At 38.6% G+C, this 20412-nt stretch overlaps 1 protein-coding gene across 11 annotated transcripts in view; it reads right to left on the bottom strand.

Moving 5' to 3' along the window:
- syne1b (spectrin repeat containing, nuclear envelope 1b) overlaps positions 1-20412 on the bottom strand; it is a 318672-nt gene that overhangs the window by 109928 nt on the left and 188332 nt on the right. For 10 of the 11 annotated variants that reach the window (XM_062043168.1, XM_062043169.1, XM_062043173.1 and 7 more), the window contains 9 exons: positions 19576-19761; positions 16454-16576; positions 16211-16393; positions 13552-13695; positions 10630-10800; positions 10405-10539; positions 10183-10296; positions 4994-5155; positions 747-941 (listed from right to left, as the gene is read on the bottom strand). In XM_062043168.1, coding sequence (XP_061899152.1) covers positions 747-941; positions 4994-5155; positions 10183-10296; positions 10405-10539; positions 10630-10800; positions 13552-13695; positions 16211-16393; positions 16454-16576; positions 19576-19761 — 1413 coding nt within the window. The remainder of the gene's footprint in view (positions 1-746; positions 942-4993; positions 5156-10182; positions 10297-10404; positions 10540-10629; positions 10801-13551; positions 13696-16210; positions 16394-16453; positions 16577-19575; positions 19762-20412) is intronic. The other variant, XM_062043175.1, reaches the window with a different exon arrangement.

Below are 20412 nucleotides of genomic sequence, written 5' to 3'. Positions count from 1 at the left end.
TCCCTAATATTTATACACAGATTTGAACAATAATTTATTCACTGAAATATATTTATTAATTGTGGTTCTTACAAAAAATATATCTTATAAAATATAAAAGCTAAAATGTCTCTTAAAGCTCTGCCCCTTTAATTAGTGCATACTAAATCATTTAACTTTAGCCTACTACTACAACCATATTATTTACCAGCAACATAAAGTGAAACAGAGGCAGAGGTGTCCTGCCACAGTCAGTAACAAATAAACAGAAAACAGTAGTGGTGGTAGATAGACACAGAGCTTCATCAAACATCTGATCCACTGAACAAAGAGCTGCAAAAATCTTGAACTTTAGACTGCCATCAGTTTTACTCCCTACACTTAACCATGTGTTTCCTACTGCCTGCAGACTTTGCACCCTTTGTTATATACACATGTTGTGTTGCTAATATAAATACATTTAATAAAGTCAAATACAAATGTAAAGTAAATCTGAACAGCCGATATGGGCATCTACATCAACTATATGATTTGCCTGTGAAGCTGGACAGGACAAAAAATAAAAAAATAAAATAAAATAAAATAAAAAAAAATTTAAAAAAATGTTTTATTTGTGGCGGACGTAATTCTTTCGTGGCGGGCCGCCACAAATAAATGAATGTGTGGGAAACACTTGTGCGGCCCTGAGCGGAAAGAGTTTGGACACCCCCGATTTGAACAATTACAAAGAAAACTGCCCATACTGTACAACGCTCTCACGTCCATACCTCCAGCAGCTGCTGCCTCCCTGAGGCCTTCATGTGGATGGTGGCCATCCTTTCAGCCAGGACTGCCAGAGAAGAGTGCATGGCCAACTGGTCGGCCATGTTGGCGTCGGCGGTGGCGTCGGCCAGGTCGTCGCTGAAGCTCGTCTGCAGCCTGTCGATTTCGTCCTGCACACTCTGGATCTCCTCAACCAGATCCTGCCAAAGAAAAATTGATTTTGTCTGAACTATTTAAGTCATGCAATTAAATATCACAGTTGGATACTAAATACAAGTAATTAGCAAAATAGTCAAAGAAACAGTAAATGAGGAAAATGTATTCTGGACATCTGTGTTGGTGAATCTTTTGCAATTTGTTTAATGAACAATGGGGGCTGCAAAGAAGAACGTTGTAGGTGGGATCGATCGGTGTATTAGCGGCTAAGTACAATACTTACAGCAACACAACAAGGACTACTTACTACGCCTAGCCGATGCTTGACCCGCCAAACCCACGGGTGAAGTCCTTCGTCGCGCCGTCGATCGCTGGAACGCAGGTTCTGTGAGGTCCGGTTGCTAAGTTGCTAAATTAGCCAGCATTGTTAAGCCTTACCAGGCTGAGAATTTTTAACTGTGTAGTTACATGTACATGGTTTAATAGTATTGTTGATCTTCTGTCTATCTTTCCAGTCAGGGGTTTATTTATTTTGTTTCTATCTTCATTTGAGAACGATGCTATCGCGCTAGCTCAGTAGCTAAGTGTGTCACCGATGTATTGTCGTGGAGATAAAAGTCACTTTGAATGTCCATTTCGCGTGCTCGACTCTCATTTTCAAGAGGATATAGTATCCCAGGTGGTTTAAAATACAAATCCGTGATACACAATAGAAAAAGGAGAAGAGTACATAGTTCTGTGAGGTCCGGTTGCTAAGTTGCTAAATTAGCCTTAGCGTCGTTAGCAACAGCATTGTTAAGCCTTACCAGGCGGAGAATTTTTAACCGTGTAGTTACATGTACATGGTTTAATAGTATTGTTGATCTTCTGTCTATCCTTCCAGTCAGGGGTTTATTTCTTTTGTTTCTATCTTCATTTGAGAACGATGCTATCACGTTAGCTCAGTAGCTAAGTGTGTCACCGATGTATTGTCGTGGAGATAAAAGTCACTTTAAATGTCCATTTCGCGTTCTCGACTCTCATTTTCAAGAGGATATAGTATCCGAGGTGGTTTAAAATACAAATCCGTGATACACAATAGAAAAAGGAGAAGAGTACATAGTTCTGTGAGGTCCGGTTGCTAAGTTGCTAAATTAGCCTTAGCGTCGTTAGCAACAGCATTGTTAAGCCTTACCAGGCGGAGAATTTTTAACCGTGTAGTTACATGCACATGGTTTAATAGTATTGTTGATCTTCTGTCTATCCTTCCAGTCAGGGGTTTATTTCTTTTGTTTCTATCTTCATTTGAGAACGATGCTATCGCGCTAGCTCAGTAGCTAAGTGTGTCACCGATGTATTGTCGTGGAGATAAAAGTCACTTTAAATGTCCATTTCGCGTTCTCGACTCTCATTTTCAAGAGGATATAGTATCCCAGGTGGTTTAAAATACAAATCTGTGATCCACAATAGAAAAAGGAGAGAGTGTGGAATCCAATGAGCCAGCTTGTACCTAAGTTACGGTCAGAGCGAAAAAAGATACGTCCTGCACTGCCTCTCCAGTCCTTCACTGTAACGTTCCTCATCTACGAATCTTTCATCCTCGCTCAAATTAATGGGGTAATCGTCACTTTCTCGGTCCGAATCTCTCTCGCTCCATTGTAAACAACGGGGAATTGTGAGGAATACTAGCTCCTGTGACGTCACGCTACTTCCGCTACAGGCAAGGCTTTTTTTTTATCAGCGAGCAAAAGTTGCGATCTTTATCGTCGATTTTCTCTACTAAATCCCTTTCAGCAAAAATAAGGCAATATCGCGAAATGATCAAGTATGACACATAGAATGGATCTGCTATCCCCGTTTAAATAAAAAAAAATTCATTTCAGTGGGCCTTTAAAATTTAGATGTGACAATGGCTAATATCATCAAATGTGTCCTAGGGCAGGGTTCCCCAACCTTTTTTCCACCAGTATATGCATTATTTCCTCTACAAAAGCCAAAATGAGTGCAGTTGTCACGTTGTGTAAATGGTAAATAAAAAGAGAATACAATGACTTGCAAATCCTTTTCAACTTATATTCAATTGAATAGACTGCAAAGACAACATACTTAATGTTCGAACTGGAAAACGTTGTTATTTTTTGCAAATATTAGCTCATTTGGAATTTGATGCCTGCAACATGTTTCAAAAAAGCTGGCACAAGTGGCAAAAAAGACTGAGAAAGTTGAGGAGTGCTCATCAAAGACTTCAGTGTTTCCCACACATTCATTTATTCGTGGCGGGCTGCCACAAAATAATTACGTCCGCCACAAATTTAAAAAAATAAATAAATAAATACAACTTTTTTTTTTTTTTTTTTTTGTCCTGTCCAGCTTCTCAGGCAAATCATATAGTTGATGTAGATGCCCATATAGGCTGTTCAGATTTACTTTACCAAAGAGAAGTGTAGGATACTTCTCTTGTTGCCTTATTTGTATTTGACCACTACTGTTGTCTGTTTATTTGTTACTGACTGTGGCAGGACACCTCTGCCTCTGTTTCACTTTATGTTGCTGGTAAATAATATGGTTGTAGTAGTAGGCTAAAGTTAAATTATTTAGTATGCACTAATTAAAGGGGCAGAGCTTTAAGAGACATTTTAGCTTTTATATTTTATAAGATATATTTTTTGTAAGAACCCCAATTAATAAATATATTTCAGTGAATAACTTATTGTTCAAATCTGTATATAAATATGTACATAAAGTGTTGTAATTAAATTGTAACATGGATGGATGGACGTTTAAAACAAAACTGTTATTATTAATTAGTAAGTATACATTTTTTGAGCCTTTTTAGAGAAAATCATATCATTGTAGTAAATTATGCAAATTACTCGATGATGTCATGGTGACCACGCCCATAGCCACGCCCATAGCCACGCCCCCACCGCCACAGGTATCTTGGCAGTTTATGGGAAACACTGGACTTATTTGGAACATCCCACAGGTGAACAGGCTAATTGGGAACAGGTGGGTGCCATGATTGGGTATAAAAGCAGCTTCCGTGAAATGCTCAGTCGTTCACAAACAAGGACGGGGCGAGGGTCACCACTTTGTCAACAAATGCGTTTAAGAACAACATTTCTCAACCAGCTATTGCAAGGAATTTAGGGATGTCACCATCTACGCTCCGTAATATCATCAAAAGGTTCTGAGAACCTGGAGAAATCACTGTAAGCGGCAAGGCTGAAAACCAACACTGAATGCCTGTGACCTTCGATCCCTCAGGCGCTACTGCATCAAAAACTGACATCAGTGTGTAAAGGATATCACCGCATGGGCTCAGGAACACTTCAGAAAACCACTGTCCGCAACTACAGTTGGTCGCTACATTTGTAAGTGCGGGTTAAAACTCTACTATGCAAAGCCACAGCCATTTATCAACAACACCCAGAAACGCCGGCGGCTTCGCTGGGCCCGAGCTCATCTCAGATGGACTGATGCAAAGTGGAAAAGTGTTCTGTGGTCTGACGAGTCCACATTTCAAATTGTTTTTGGAAACTGTGGACGTCGTGTCCACCGGACCATACTGGAAGAGAACCATCCGGACTGTTACAGGCGCAAAGTGTAAAAGCCAGCATGTGTGATGGTATGGGGGTGTATTAGTGGCCAAGACATGGGTAACTTACACATCTGTGAAGGCACCATTAATGCTGAAAGGTACATACAGCTTTTGAAGCAACATATGTTGTTATCATGGACGCCCCTGCTTATTTCAGCAAGACAATGCCAAGCCACGTGTAACAACAGTGTTATAAATTCAGAGTAAAAGAGTGCGGGTACTAGACTGGCCTGCCTGTAGTCCAGATCTGTCTCCCATTGAAAATGTGTGAAGCCTAAAATAGCACAAGGGAGACCCCCGGACTGTTGAACAACTTAAGCTGTACATCAAGCAAGAATGGGGTCCTTGAGGGTGCATATGGGAGTTGGCCCAACCAGTCTACATGTTTTGTGGGCTTGGAGAAAGCCCTCGGGAAGTCCTGTGGTGAGTGCTCGGAGAGTATGGGGGACCGGACCGCCACAATCAGGCGGTCCATTCTCCCCTACTGGGGGAGGACTGGAAGGACTGTGATCTCACCTCATGGGTTCTCTTGTGACTATCAGGACTTCTATCGGCCTCCAGGGGCTCGCTCAGTTTGGCCTCCAGCGTCTCCATTTTAGCCGAGATGGACTGAAGCGAGGTCTGATACTGCTGCTGCTTCTCCAGAGCTTCGTACAGAGATCTCTGCTTCTCGCTGATCTGTTTGGACGAGGAAAAAGCCACCAAATTACTACCATATTTTCCAGACTATAAGGCACACTTAAAATCCTTTCATTTTCTCAAAAATGCACAGAGCGCCTTATAACCTTAATGTACGGCACAATTCTGGTTGTGCTTACCGACCTCGAAGCTATTTTATTTGGTGCATGGTGTAATGATAAGTGTGACCAGTAGATGGCAGTCACACATAAGAGATACGCCAATAAACAACACCAAAACTTTAAATGTTTCATTGAAAATATAGAACATTACACACAGCGCTCAAAAATCTGTCAAAATGTTTTAGTACGACTTCAGTAAGCTATGAAGCCGCACCACTTGATGGATTGTCGGCGCATTAAACATAGGAGTATTATAATGGTGTGTGTATAAGGACCCCAAAATGCAGGGCCGGCCCGTGGCATAGGCCGTATAGGCAAATGCTAAGGGCGCCATCCATCAGGGGGGTGCCACGCCAGTGTCACAAATGTTGGAGAAAAAAAAAAAAAGTTGGTACTATTATTTCTAAATACAAAAAATGATCCCACGTTAATTAAAATGCAAAGTAAAGCCTATTTAATAGAAATATTATTTGTTACAACATTACGCCCCCTCCCCCCGCACGGCGCGCCCCCTCCCTTCCCGTATCATGACTCTTTTTGGACGTCACCGCATCAAAAAATCAACACAAGATGTCAAAACGGCCAAAACTGTCAGGAAGAAAAAAGAGAAAAGAAGAGGAGAAACGAGAAAAAGACAGAGGTAGCAGGTAGGTAACGTTAGCCTACATGAAATTATTTGTCTGTTACAGAATGTGATAGTCTAGTCTATGATGTCTATTACCATTGTTGGTATATTCATTATTCCTACATTGTTGATACAAATGATTGTTACAGTGTAATAATTATTGTTACCTGTGGTAATGCCACTATGATACAACATCGGTATTATAATCCTTGAACAAAGTGAGAGTGAAACTCATGTGAATAATCACTGAATGGAGAACTGGGGGTGGGATTAAATAAGTTATCTTCTTCCCACTCCCTTTCAGGCAAAACTGGACAATAATGCACTATATTAATTTATATTATTATGTTTTGTCAACTTGTACGTCTTTGTCATTGCCTGAAATAAATAAATAAATGGAAAAAAAAAAATAATAGTAACCTGGCTTTTTAGCATTAAGCTAATGTTACATGATTCGGCAATTCGCCACCTAAAATCTTGCCTAGGGCGCCAGATTGGTTAGGGCCAGGTCTGCCAAAATGGCACCTATTAGCAGACATTATCTGGCGTTTTGTTTCACAATATTATGCAAAAGCAACGTTTCTTACCTTCTGGTACCTGCTGATCTGTATTTGGGATCTGCATAAGTCCTGAAAATTTGTGCGCGTCCGCCATTGTATTCCGTGACTACACTGTAGTCGATAAGATTCTTCTTTTTCTCTATCTTCTTGTTATGGGACATTCATCTTCCACTGTTGTTATTTCTAATATAAAGTAGTGTAAAGTTCTTACTTATATCTGTCAGTAAACTCGCCATGAAAGCACTAAAACATACCGGTATAGTGAGGTTACATTATTCACCCAAGGAACTTTAATTATGAGAGAGTTCCGCTCGGACGGTTTTTCAGGGGACACATTTCGGGCGTTGTTGTTGTTGCACTAGTGAGCCACGGATGAGGAGATGCTGCTCCGTTATTGATTGAAGTAAAGTGTGAATGTCATTAAAACAGTTAGCGCCATCTTTTGACACTTCTTCCACTCCCGTCCTTGCACGCTACACCGCTACAACAAAGATGACGGGAAGAAGACGCCCACAAAACGGCGCATCCTGAAGTGACTGTCAGAAAGCGACTTGAAGATGATCTGTAAAACATCATTGTGGAGGGGGGCGTGGTCTGCAGGCCTGCCGCGGAGCGGGGTGTGTAAGGACCGGCCTCGAAGCACAGCTGGCAGGTGATTGGATTACCCAGCTGGGGATGATCATCCAATCACCTGCCATGCTTATTAGCAGCAGCCGGGCTGAGACACAGTTGTTGGGAGTTGGAGCGAGCGGACACACAGGCACGCAAAACCAAAACAGACTGAAAAGTCGCAGAGCGGAGTGATGACGTGGCGTGCTCGCACGGACTAAAAGTTGCAGAGCAGAGTGCTGACCTGGTGTGTAACCAAAATAAAGCAGTGTCCAAACCAGACTCCCGGGCTTCCAAGAAGGTCTATTACAGTCAGGAGAACCCACAGGAGGGCAACCTCCACAATCACCTATGCAACATTTTGACCAAAGAACCACCATTACATGTTATGTAGACCACAAGGAAGTATTTTACATTAAAAAAAAAAAATAATAATAATAATGCGCCTTATAATGAAGTTAATTTTGTAAATCATATTTATACAGCACTTTTCTCTAGTGACTCAAAGCGCTTTTACATAGTGAAACCCAATACCTAAGTTACATTTAAACCAGCGTGGGTGGCACTGGGAGCAGGTGGGTAAATTGTCTTGCCCAAGGACACGACGGCAGTGACTAGGATGGCGGAAGCCGGGATCGAACCTGGAACCCTCAAGTTGCTGGCACGGCCACTCTACCAACGGAGCTATAATCCGCTGCGCCTTTTATTAAAATAATAATAATAATAGATTTTATTTGTAAAAAGCACTTTACATTGAGTAAACAACCTCTAAGTGCTACAGTGTATTAAAATAAAATAAAATAAAATAGCTACTTCTCTTTGTTTATAATGTCTATTTTCTATTTCCTGCTGGACCTACTCTCTATTTTATGCTGCTGCTGTCATATAGACTGTATATACTGTAATATTGTACATGGTCATTGGTTTATATTGTATATATGTTGTAGACATGATATAATATATCTGTATATAAATTACTCTGTACACATATTATGTATATATTCGTATATATGTTAGATTTTTTTATAGCTATATTAGTCTATTTATACCTGCATTGTCCTTTCCATCATTGTAACTGAGCTACTGTGTTGAACAATTTCCCTTGTGGATCATTAAAGTTTGTCTAAGTCTAACCCAGGGGTCGGCAACCTTTACCACTCAAAGAGCCATTTTGGAAAGTTTCACAAATTAAAGAAAACAATGGGAGCCACAAAAAAATTGTGAAAAATTTAAAATGAAAAACACCGCATACAAAGCTTAAATTGCTTTGCGCTATGTTAACCAGGGGTCTCTGACACGCGCACCGGCACGCACTTTAATATGGAACTTTGATGTTAGGGCGGCCCGCGACTTTTACTTGAATGGCGCTTGATAGCGTCTTTCTTGCCAACCCTCTCAATTTTCCGGGAGACTCCCCAATTTCAGGATGTGCTGGCACTGCTTTTAGCGCCCTCTACAGTCTGCCCAAACAGCGCACCTGCTTGGCCACATGTAGAATGCAGCTTTTGCTTGTTCACGTAAGTGCCAGCAAGGCATACTTGTTCAACAGCCACACAGCTTACACTGACGGTAGTCGTACAAAAACAACTTTAACACTGTTACGTTACAAATATGTGCCACACTTTGAACCCACACCAAAAAAGAATGACAAACACATTTCTGGAGAACATCTGCACTGTAACACAACATCAACACAACACAACAAATACCCAGAATCCCATGCAACCCTAACTCTTCCGCTCAACCGACGCACGGAGAGGGGGGGGTTGATGTGTGGGGGGGTTTGGTGGTAGCGGGGGTGTATAATGTAGACCGGAAGAGTTAGGGCTGCATGGGATTCTGGGTATTTGTTGTGTTACAGTGCAGATGTTCTCCAGAAATGTTTTTGTCATTCTTAAGGATTCGTTAAGGATACTGGGAAAACCGCGAGGGTCGGCAAGTATGCAGCTGAGCCGCATCAGAGTGGTCAAAGAGCCGCATGCGGCTCCGGAGCCGCGGGTTGCCGACCCCTGGTCTAAGTCTATAAAAAGATAATAAAAAATAAATACAAATAAAAACTAGAACAGCCAAATAGCTAAAAGTAGTATGCATATACTGTATCTAAAAAAAGGCTTTTTTTATAAAGTCTGTGGTGCCCTCAGGTGGTCAGGGAGAGCGTTCCACAGACTGGGAGCGGCGGAGCAGAAAGCCCGGTCTCCCATTGTTCGTAGCGTTGTCCTCGGAGGTTGGAGGAGGTTAGCCTGTCCGGAGCGGAGGTGTCGTGTGGAGGATTTGGGGGGAGTAGTTCTTTGAGGTAGAGGGGGGCATTTCCATGGAGGGAGACTTTGAATTCAATCCTCAAGCCTTTTGTATGAAAATAGACCTGAATAGACCCGCTCATCGGCAGTGCGCCCTATAGTCCGGAAAGTAGGGTAACTTCCATGCATGGCTTGGGCTCGTAGTGTTGCAAGTAGGGATGTCCGATAATGGCTTTTTGCCGATATTGTCCAACTCTTTAATTACCGATACCGATATCAACCGATACCGATATCAACCGCTATATATACAGTCGTGGAATTAACACATTATTATGCCTAATTTGGACAACCAGGTATGGTGAAGATAAGGTACTTTTTAAAAAAAATGAATAAAATAAAATAAGATAAATAAATTAAAAACATTTTCTTGAATAAAAAAGAAAGTAAAACAATATAAAAACAGTTACATAGAAACTAGTAATGAATGAAAATGAGTCAAATTAAGTGTTAAAGGTTAGTACTATTAGTGGAGCAGCAGCACGCACAATCATGTGTGCTTACGGACTGTATCCCTTGCAGACTGTATTGATATATATTGATATATCATGTAGGAAGCAGAATATTAATAACAGAAAGAAACAAACCCTTTTGTGTGAATGAGTGTAAATGGGGTGGGTTGGTGCACTAATTGTAAGTGTATCTTGTGTTTTTTATGTGGATTTAATAAAAAAAAAAATAAATAAATAAAAAAAACGATACCGATAATAAAAAAACCGATACCGATAATTTCCTATATTACATTTTAACGCATTTATGGTCCGATAATATCGTCAGACCGATATTATCGCACATCTCTAGTTGCAAGGGTACGTACCACGTTCTTCAACGTCTCCCAGGAGCGCTGCAGGTCATCCAAGTTGGCCACGGACTCAAACGTGGGGTCGTACAACTCTTGGACTGGAGCTCTTTTTAGCGCACCGCTTCCAGCCTGAGAAAATACACACCTTGTTTTTTTTTTTTAGACGGGTTATCGCAGCAAGCCTGGAGAAAAGCCGGGACTTAAACGCGGAGGCGGAAAAGGAGAGAGGACAGATACCTTGGCGGCCTCACTAAGAGCCAGAGGGGAAGGAGAGCGACACGCAGGAGGGGAGAAGACCTCGCTGCTAGTGCCCTCCTCCCCAGACTCCTCAGTGACAGGAGACAGGAGAGCGTGGCAGCGCCCGGCGGTCATCTGACAACCACGTGCAAGGAAGGAATGAAGAGAGCAGACGTGCCAGTGAAGGAAGCATAGAGGCGGCAGCCAAAGAAGTAGAACATATACCATCACAGCCTGGGCCGACGCCATCTTCTCGGCTTCCAGCTCGGGCAGACCCTCCACGTCGCTCACCGTCAGCAGCAAGGTGGCGTGCTTGGCCTTCACCGCCAACATCTTGCATTTGGAGTTGAGCGAAGCGATCTGCTCCTGGTAGCCTTTAATCTTCTGGGCCAGCTCCTGTTATTTCACAGAAGAGATTTTCAAAGTCCAACATTGATAATGTACGCCCTATGTACAGTATATACATCCATCCATCCATTTTCTACCGCTTGTCCCATTCGGGGTGGAGGGGGGTGCTGGAGCCTATCTCAGCCGCATTCGGGCGGAAGGCGGGGTACACCCTGGACAAGTCGCCACCTCATCACAGGGCCAACACAGATAGACAGACAACATTCAAACACTAGGCCGTCAGTCTACCCCAGGGCAGCTGTGGCTACGAAAGTAGCTTACCACCACCAGGTGTGAATGAATGATGGGTTTTTAACATGTAAAGCGACTTTGGGTACTTAGAAAAGCGCTATATAAATCCCAGTTATTATTATTATTATTATTTTAGTGTTGCCAATCAATTATTAATACAATTTTTTATTTCTTTTTTATTTATTTATCTATTTTTTTTGTAATGGGAATCCATTTTTCAAAATACGTTTTTGGGCCAGGAGCTTTTCCAACCTGCAACCTGTTTTGAAAAAGTTTAATCGTAAATATAATAGCAAATAAGACATTGCGAAAATCGATTTGAGTCGAGAGTCGTGTTGAATCAATTTAAAAAATGTAAAAAAATTAAAAATAAACGATTCTGAATCGAATCGTCACCTCAGGAATCGGATCAAAATGTTAGGTGCCCGAAGATTCACACCCCTAAATTGTACCGGAAAAAATAGGGATGTCCGATAATGGCTTTTTGCCGATATTCCGATATTGTCCAACTCTTTAATTACCGATACCGATATCAACCGATACCGATATCAACCGATATATGCAGTCGTGGAATTAACACATTATTATGCCTAATTTGGACAACCAGGTATGGTGAAGATAAGGTACTTTTTAAAAAGATTAGTAAAATAAGATAAATAAATTAAAAACATTTTCTTGAATAAAAAAGAAAGTACAACAATATAAAAACAGTTACATAGAAACGAGTAATGAATGAAAATGAGTAAAATTAACTGTTAAAGGTTAGTACTATTAGTGGAGCAGCAGCACGCACAATCATGTGTGCTTACGGACTGTATCCCTTGCAGACTGTATTGATATATATTGATATATAATGTAGGAAGCAGAATATTAATAAGAGAAAGAAACAACCCTTTTGTGTGAATGAGTGTAAATGGGGGGAGGGAGGTTTTTTGGGTTGGTGCACTAATTGTAAGTGTATCTTGTGGTTTTTATGTGGATTTAATTTAAAAAAAAAAAAAAAAAAAAAAAAAGAAAAGAAACGATACCGATAATAAAAAAAACGATACCGATAATTTCCAATATTACATTTTAACGCATATATCGGCCGATAATATCGGCCTGCCGATATTATCGGCCGATATATGTTTTTGGGCCAGGAGCTTTTCCAACCTGCAACCTGTTTTGAAAAAGTTTAATCGTAAATATAATAGCAAATAACCGATACCGATAATTTCCAATATTACATTTTAACGCATATATCGGCCGATAATATCGGCCTGCCGATATTATCGGCCGATATATGTTTTTGGGCCAGGAACTTTTCCAACCTGCAACCTGTTTTGAAAAAGTTTAATCGTAAATATAATAGCAAATAACCGATACCGATAATTTCCAATATTACATTTTAACGCATATATCGGCCGATAATATCGGCCTGCCGATATTATCAGCCGATATATGTTTTTGGATTTAATTTTAAAAAAAAGAAAAAAAAAAGAAAAAAAAGAAACGATACCGATAATAAAAAAAACGATACCGATAATTTCCAATATTACATTTTAACGCATATATCGGCCGATATTCGGCAGGCCGATATTATCGGACATCTCTAGTAAAAAACTGGCTACTCAGTCGCCAGAATTTTCTCGCAAAAAACAGTGATGCAGTAAAATGAACGGTAAGGGTAAAAAAAAAAACACCTTACGTTTTATGATAAAATTCTGCCAACAGAGGTGCCCGTTTTTGTTTTTTACTGCATTTTTACTACATAATTTTAAATGATCACAGTGTACGTAAAAAATATATAAATACTGTAATAATGGAACGTGTAGGCAATTGTGTAATATTATAATAAGGCGACTCCTTATACATTTATTTTTAAATATTATGTGTGACTGCCGTCTACTTATCATTACACCATGTATCCAAATTAAATTGGTTCGAGGTCCGTAAGCACAACCGGATTTAACAGATACATTAGACACACAGGGTTAGAAGGCGTACCGTCAATTTTTGACCAAAGTTATGACAGATTCTATATGTTCTATATTCTCAATAAAAGTCCAACGCTTTAGTGTTGCTTTCTTACCGGTACTTGCTAGCGTCCTTTATTGAACAAGCATCAACCTAGTCAGACGTACTGTGCTTCAACATACGGGTATTATTATGGTGTGGAAATAAGGACCGCAAAATGGCACCTATTAGGAGACATTATTTGGAGATTTCTTGACGAGTATTATGCAAAACCAACTTTTCTTACCAGTTGGTACCTGTTCATGTGTATTTGGGATCTGCATAAGTCCTGAAAATGTGCGTGTGCGTCTGCCTTTGCAGTCGGCTTTAATAAGTTTCTATGAACTAGAAAGTTTCTGCAAACAATTTGATGGGCCTGCTGACTGTGCTGTAAACCTCTGGCTCAAGGTTGATTGAAGCTAAAATGATAGTATAAATTGTTAGCATGCTAACATTAGCTTGGGGTTTTTCAGCAGGCCCATGATTAAAGGATAAGTTATTTGCGTGGCTTACTTCATGGTGAAGGATCTGTGCCTGCAGCTCCTGGATGTTGCTGCTGGTGATGGGTTGGTCCTGGATGACACCATGGGCCTCCTCTATCAGCCCCTGCAGCTCTCGGACTTCCTGCTCGTACTGCTCATACTGCACCACCGCCTCCTGTGACACACCACACCATTTAGCTCACCCTTTCTGACACTGTACCCCAAAGGTAAATCACAATTATGAGATTAAAAAATTATGAAATAAGAAAGTCAAAGTTATGAGATGAAAAGTCATATATATATATATATATATATATATATATATATATATATATATATATATATATATATATATATATATATATATATATATATATATATATATATATATATATATATATATATATATAAGATAAAAAGTCATAATTATGAGATAAGAAAGTCAAAATAATAAGATAAAAAGTCTAAATTATGAGATTTAAAAAGTCACAATTATGAAATAAAAGTCATAATTATGAGATAAAAAGTCAAAATTATGAGATAGTCAAAAGTTATGAGATTAAAAGTCATAATTGTGACATAAAAAGTCATATTTATAAGATAAAGTCAACATTATGAGATAAAAAGGTCATAATTATAAGATAAAAAGTCATAATTATGAGGTAAAAAGTCGTAATTAGGAAAACATTTCATAATTGTGGGATAACAAGTCAAAATTAATGAGATAAAGTCAAAATTATGTGATAAAAAGTCATAATTATGAGACAGGAAAGTAGAAATGATTAGATAAATCAAAATTATGAAATCAGAAAGTCAAAATTATGGGATAAAAGTCACTACTATGAGATACAAATTAATAATAAAGAGATAATAAAGTCAATATTATGAAATAAAAAGTCATAATTATGAGCTATAAAGTCGAAATTATGAGATAAAATGTCATAAATATTAGGAAAAAAAGTCATAATTATGAGATGAAAAGTCATAACTATGAGATAGGAAAGTTGAAATTACGAGATAGAAAGTCATAATTATGAGATAAAAAGCAAATTATAAGATCAAAAATTGAAATTTGAAATAAGAAAGTCGAAATTAAGAGATAAAAAGTCATAAATATATGACAAAAGGCCAAAATGTTGAGATAAAAAGTAATATTTATGAGATAAAATGTCGAAATTATGAAATAAGAAAGTCAAAGTTATGAGATAAAAAGTAAATTATAAAATCAAATATTTAAATTTTAAATAAGAAAGTCGAAATTAAGAGATAAAAAGTCATAAATATATGACAAAAGGCCAAAATGTTGAGATAAAAAATCATAATTATGAGATAAAAAAATCGAAATTAAAGAGATGAAGTCAAAGTTATGACATAAGTCATGAGATTAAAAGTCATAATTATGAGATGAAAAGTTATAATTATAAGATAAAAAGTCGAAATTATGAGAGAAGAATGTCGGAATTAATAAAAAAAAGTCAAAATTATGTGATAAAAAGTCTAAATTATGAGATAAATCATAACTATGAGATAAAAAGTCAAAATTATGAAATAAGACTGTCAACGTTATGAGATAAAAAGTCATAAATATGAGATAAAAAAGTCAATTATGAGATAAAAAGTCAAAATTATGAGATAAAAAGTCGAAATTATGAGATAAAAAGTCAAAATTATGAGATAAATCATAACTATGAGATAAAAAGTCTGAATTATGAAAAAAGATGGTCAAAGTTATGAGATAAAAAGTCTGAATTATGAGCTAAAAAGTCAAAATTATGAGATCAAAAGTCGAAATTATGAGATAAATCAGAACTATGAGATAAAAAGTCAAAATTATGAAATAAGACTGTCAAAGTTATGAGATAAAAAGTCATAAATATGAGATAAAAAAGTCAATTATGAGATAAAAAGTCAAAATTATGAGATAAAAAGTCGAAATTATGAGATAAAAAGTCAAAATTATGAGATAAATCATAACTATGAGATAAAAAGTCTGAATTATGAAAAAAGACTGTCAAAGTTATGAGATCAAAAGTCGAAATTATGAGATGAATCAGAACTATGAGATAAAAAGTCAAAATTATGAAATAAGACTGTCAAAGTTATGAGATAAAAAGTCATAAATATGAGATAAAAAAGTCAATTATGAGATAAAAAGTCAAAATTATGAGATAAAAAGTCATAAATATGAGATAAAAAAGTCAATTATGAGATAAAAAGTCAAAATTATGAGATAAAAAGTCGAAATTATGAGATAAAAAGTCAAAATTATGAGATAAATCATAACTATGAGATAAAAAGTCTGAATTATGAAAAAAGACTGTCAAAGTTATGAGATAAAAAGTCTGAATTATGAGCTAAAAAGTCAAAATTATGAGATCAAAAGTCGAAATTACGAGATAAATCATAACTGAGCTAAAAAGTCTGAATTATGAAATACGACTGTCAAAGTTATGAGATGAAGAGTCATAATTATCAGATAAAAAGTTATAATTATAAGATTAAAAAATCTAACTTATGAGAGAAGAAAGTCGAAATTAAGAAAGTACATCGAAATTATGAGACAAAAAGTCAAAATGATGAGATAAAATTTGAAATGATGAGATAAAAAGTTGAAATGATGAGCTAAGAAAGTCCAAATGAAGTGATTAGATGTGATATCATGGAGGTATTATATGTGAGTGGTGGTGTACCTGCAGGATGTTGCACTGCTGGATGGCCACGTGCTGCAAGTGGCTGGCCTCCTGCTGCAGACGCACAGCTGTGTGACAAATGTCCAGGTTGGGCATGACTTCCTCCGGGACCTGCAGAGCACTCTGACACAGCTGCACCGTCTGCACCTGCTGCTTCAAACTCTCCATGTCGGCCAGCAGACGCTGACCCAAACAAAGATGGTTGTCATCATTGAAACTCATGCTGGATCTTCTGCTGGTTACCTGTCTCTGGACCAGCTGCTCTTTAAGACTCTGGCGTGCCAGCTCTGGTGACGTGAGCGTGGCTTGGAGCTGCTCTAGAGTCACATGCAGGGCCTGGACTTCACATTCCAGGGCTTCCATACTCTGAACACATAAACGTTTTCAAATGTGTTAGAACAGGCAGGCGTCACAGTTACTCTAGTTTACCCACTATGAGGCGCACTTCCAATCCTTTCATTTTCTCTAAACTCCACAGTGCGCCTTATAACCTAATGTACGGAATCATTGTGGTTGTGCTTACCGACCTCGAAGCTATTTTATTTGGTAGATGTGAAAAGACCAGTGTGACCAGTAGATGGCAGTCACACATAAGAGATAAGTGTAGACTGTAATATGATGGCAGTCACACATAAGAGATAAGTGTAGACTGTAATATGATGGCAGTCACACATAAGAGATAAGTGCAGACTGCAATATGATGGCAGTCACACATAAGACATAAGTGTAGACTGTAATATGATGGCAGTCACACATAAGAGATATGTGTAGCCTGCAATATGATGGCAGTCACACATAAGAGATATGTGTAGACTGCAATATGATGGCAGTCAGACATAAGAGATAAGTGTAGACTGTAATATGATGGCAGTCACACATAAGAGATAAGTGTACACTGTAATATGATGGCAGTCACACATAAGAGATAGGTGGAGACTGCAATATGATGGCAGTCACACATAAGAGATAAGTGTAGACTGTAATATGATGGCAGTCACACATAAGAGATAAGTGTAGACTGTAATATAATGGCAGTCACACATAAGAGATATGTGTAGACTGCAATATGATGGCAGTCACACATAAGAGACAAGTGTCGACTGCAATATGATGGCAGTTACACATAAGAGACAAGTGTCGACTGCAATATGATGGCAGTTACACATAAGAGATACGTGTAGACTGCAATATGATGGCAGTCACACATAAGAGACAAGTGTTGACTGCAATATGATGGCAGTCAAATATAAGAGATACACGTGTAGACTGCAATATGATGGCAGTCACACATAAGAGATAAGTGTAGACTGTAATATGATGGCAGTCACACATAAGAGATAAGTGTAGACTGTAATATGATGGCAGTCACACATAAGAGATAAGTGTAGACTGCAATATGATGGCAGTCACACATAAGAGATATGTGTAGACTGCAATATGATGGCAGTCACACATAAGAGATAAGTGTAGACTGTAATATGATGGCAGTCACACATAAGAGACATGTGTAGACTGCAATATGATGGCAGTCACACATAAGAGATAAGTGTAGACTGCAATATGATGGCAGTCACACATAAGAGATAAGTGTAGACTGTAATATGATGGCAGTCACACATAAGAGATATGTGTAGACTGCAATATGATGGCAGTCACACATAAGAGATACGTGTAGACTGCAATATGATGGCAGTTACACATAAGAGATACGTGTAGACTGCAATATGATGGCAGTCACACATAAGAGACATGTGTCGACTGCAAAATGACGCCAGTAAACAACAACACAATATTATATGTTCCATGGAAAATATAGAACATTACACACGGCGCTCAAAAATCCATCAAAATGTTTTAGTAGGACTTTGGTAAGCTATGAAGCCACACCGCTTGATGGATTGTACCGTGCTTCAACATAGGAGTATTATTATGGTGTGTGTATAAGGTAAGACACATTATCTGGCGTTTTGTTTCGCAATATGTTTCTTACCTTCTGGTACCTGCTGATCTGTATTTGGGATCTGCATAAGTCCTGAAAATTTGCGCGAGTCTGCCTTTGTAGTCGATAAGCTTCTTCTTTATCTCTATCTTCTTGTTATGTGACATTCATCCTCCACTGTTGCCATTTCTAATATAAAGTAGTGCAAAGTTCTTACTTATATCTGTCAGTAAACTCACCATGAAAGCACTAAAACATACCGGTGTAGTGACTTTACATTATTCACCCAAGGTACTTTAGTTATTAGAGAGTTCCGGTCGGGCGGTTTTTCACGGGACACATTTCGGGCGTTGTTGTTGCACTAGTGAGCCACGGATGAGGAGACGCTGCTCTGTTATTGATGGAAGTAAAGTCTGAATGTCATTAAAACAGTTAGCTCCACCTTTTGACACTTCTTCCACTCCCGTCCTTGCACGCTACACCGCTACGACAAAGATGACGGGGGAGAAGACGCTGTCGAAGGTGAGCCACGTACATAAAACGGCGCATCCTGAAGCGACTGTCAAAAAGTGACTTGAAGATGATGTGTAAAACATCATCTATGCAACATTTTGAGCAAAGAACCACCATTACATGTTATGTAGACCACAAGGAAGTCTTTTACATTTAGAAAATAATCATAATAATTAGGGATGTCCGATAATGGCTTTTTGCCGATATTCCGATATTGTCCAACTCTTTAATTACCGATACCGATATCAACCGATACTGATACTGATATATACAGTTGTGGAATTAACACATTATTATGCCTAATTTGGACAACCAGGTATGGTGAAGATAAGGTACTTTTTTTTTTTAATTAATAAAATAAAATAAGATAAATAAATTAAAAACATTTTCTTGAATAAAAAAGAAAGTAAAACAATATAAAATAAGTTACATAGAAACTAGTAATTAATGAAAATGAGTAAAATTAACTGTTAAAGGTTAGTACTATTAGTGGAGCAGCAGCACGCACAATCATGTGTGCTTACGGACTGTATCCCTTGCAGACTGTATTGATATATATTAATATATAATGTAGGAACCAGAATATTGATAACAGAAAGAAATGGGAGGAGGGAGGTTTTTAGGGTTGGTGCACTAATTGTAAGTGTATCTTGTGTTTTTTATGTGGATTTAATAAAAAATAAAAAAAATAAAAAAATAAAAAAAACGATACCGATAATAAAAAACCGATGCCGATAATTTCCGATATTACATTTTAAAGCATTTATCGGCCGATATTATCGGACATCTCTAATAATAATATGACCCCTTTAATGCGCCTTATAATCCGGTGCACCTGAAAATAGACCTGACTAGACCCGCTCATCGGCAGTGCGCCTTATGGTCCAGAAAATAGGGTATCTAGACTTTTTACCCTCTCTGCATCCTCCAAGCTCTGCAGCCGTGTCTGGATGCATTGCTGGAGCTCCTCCGTGTGTCTGCTGAGCTCGCACACCTGCTGGCTCATCGACTCCACCTGCAGGACTTCAGACAGAAGCTCTACTTTCTCCGCCATGGATTCCAGGTCTCCGTGGAGCTCGCGGGACTCTCGGAGGACGGCCTGCACGGAGGATGAAGGCAAAGGCATCATTGCACGAATATTTATCAAATGAACACGATTCTCGTAATATATATTATTTGGTTTATAAATTATATTATAATTATAATAAAACATTTTAAAAAAAGAGGTTACTGTTAGAATAATGATGTCTATATTATCACACTAACTTTAGTAGGCTTAAAGTCCGTTGCTTTAGTTATTTAGCTATTGTGCTCAAGTTGGACTTTTCTAATCTGTGCAATGACAAAGACTTCTTGTCTGAGGGGTGGCCTCAAGCCGTAGATGTTATCTTTGTTTGAGGCCGCTAACAGCCGAGGACTTCAACGACCTCAACGAAGATAAGATGCCAACACGCAGACGAAGCGGGGACAAGGCGAAATCACAAGGACCCCAGCACATTCCGTCACGTATTGTGCGTCCTGGACCTGCTTTGCACAAAATATGTGACCACTCCTTTTAGAGGCGGCCTTAGTATTGTTGACTGTGGAACTCCTGAATAAATAGAGGGGTGCAAGAGCTGAACCTTAGAGCGTAGGGCGAGACTGTGACTCCATACGTTCTCCTCATGAGCTAAATTGAAGTCTGTCTCTGATTGATTCCTTGCTTCTTGTCTGATTAATAGATGTCATCAGTGTCAAAAGCTGCTGACGT

This window comes from Entelurus aequoreus, linkage group LG03, assembly GCF_033978785.1.
Source record: "Entelurus aequoreus isolate RoL-2023_Sb linkage group LG03, RoL_Eaeq_v1.1, whole genome shotgun sequence".
Lineage (NCBI taxonomy): Eukaryota > Metazoa > Chordata > Actinopteri > Syngnathiformes > Syngnathidae > Entelurus > Entelurus aequoreus.
This window is presented reverse-complemented; position numbering and strand designations above follow the sequence as displayed.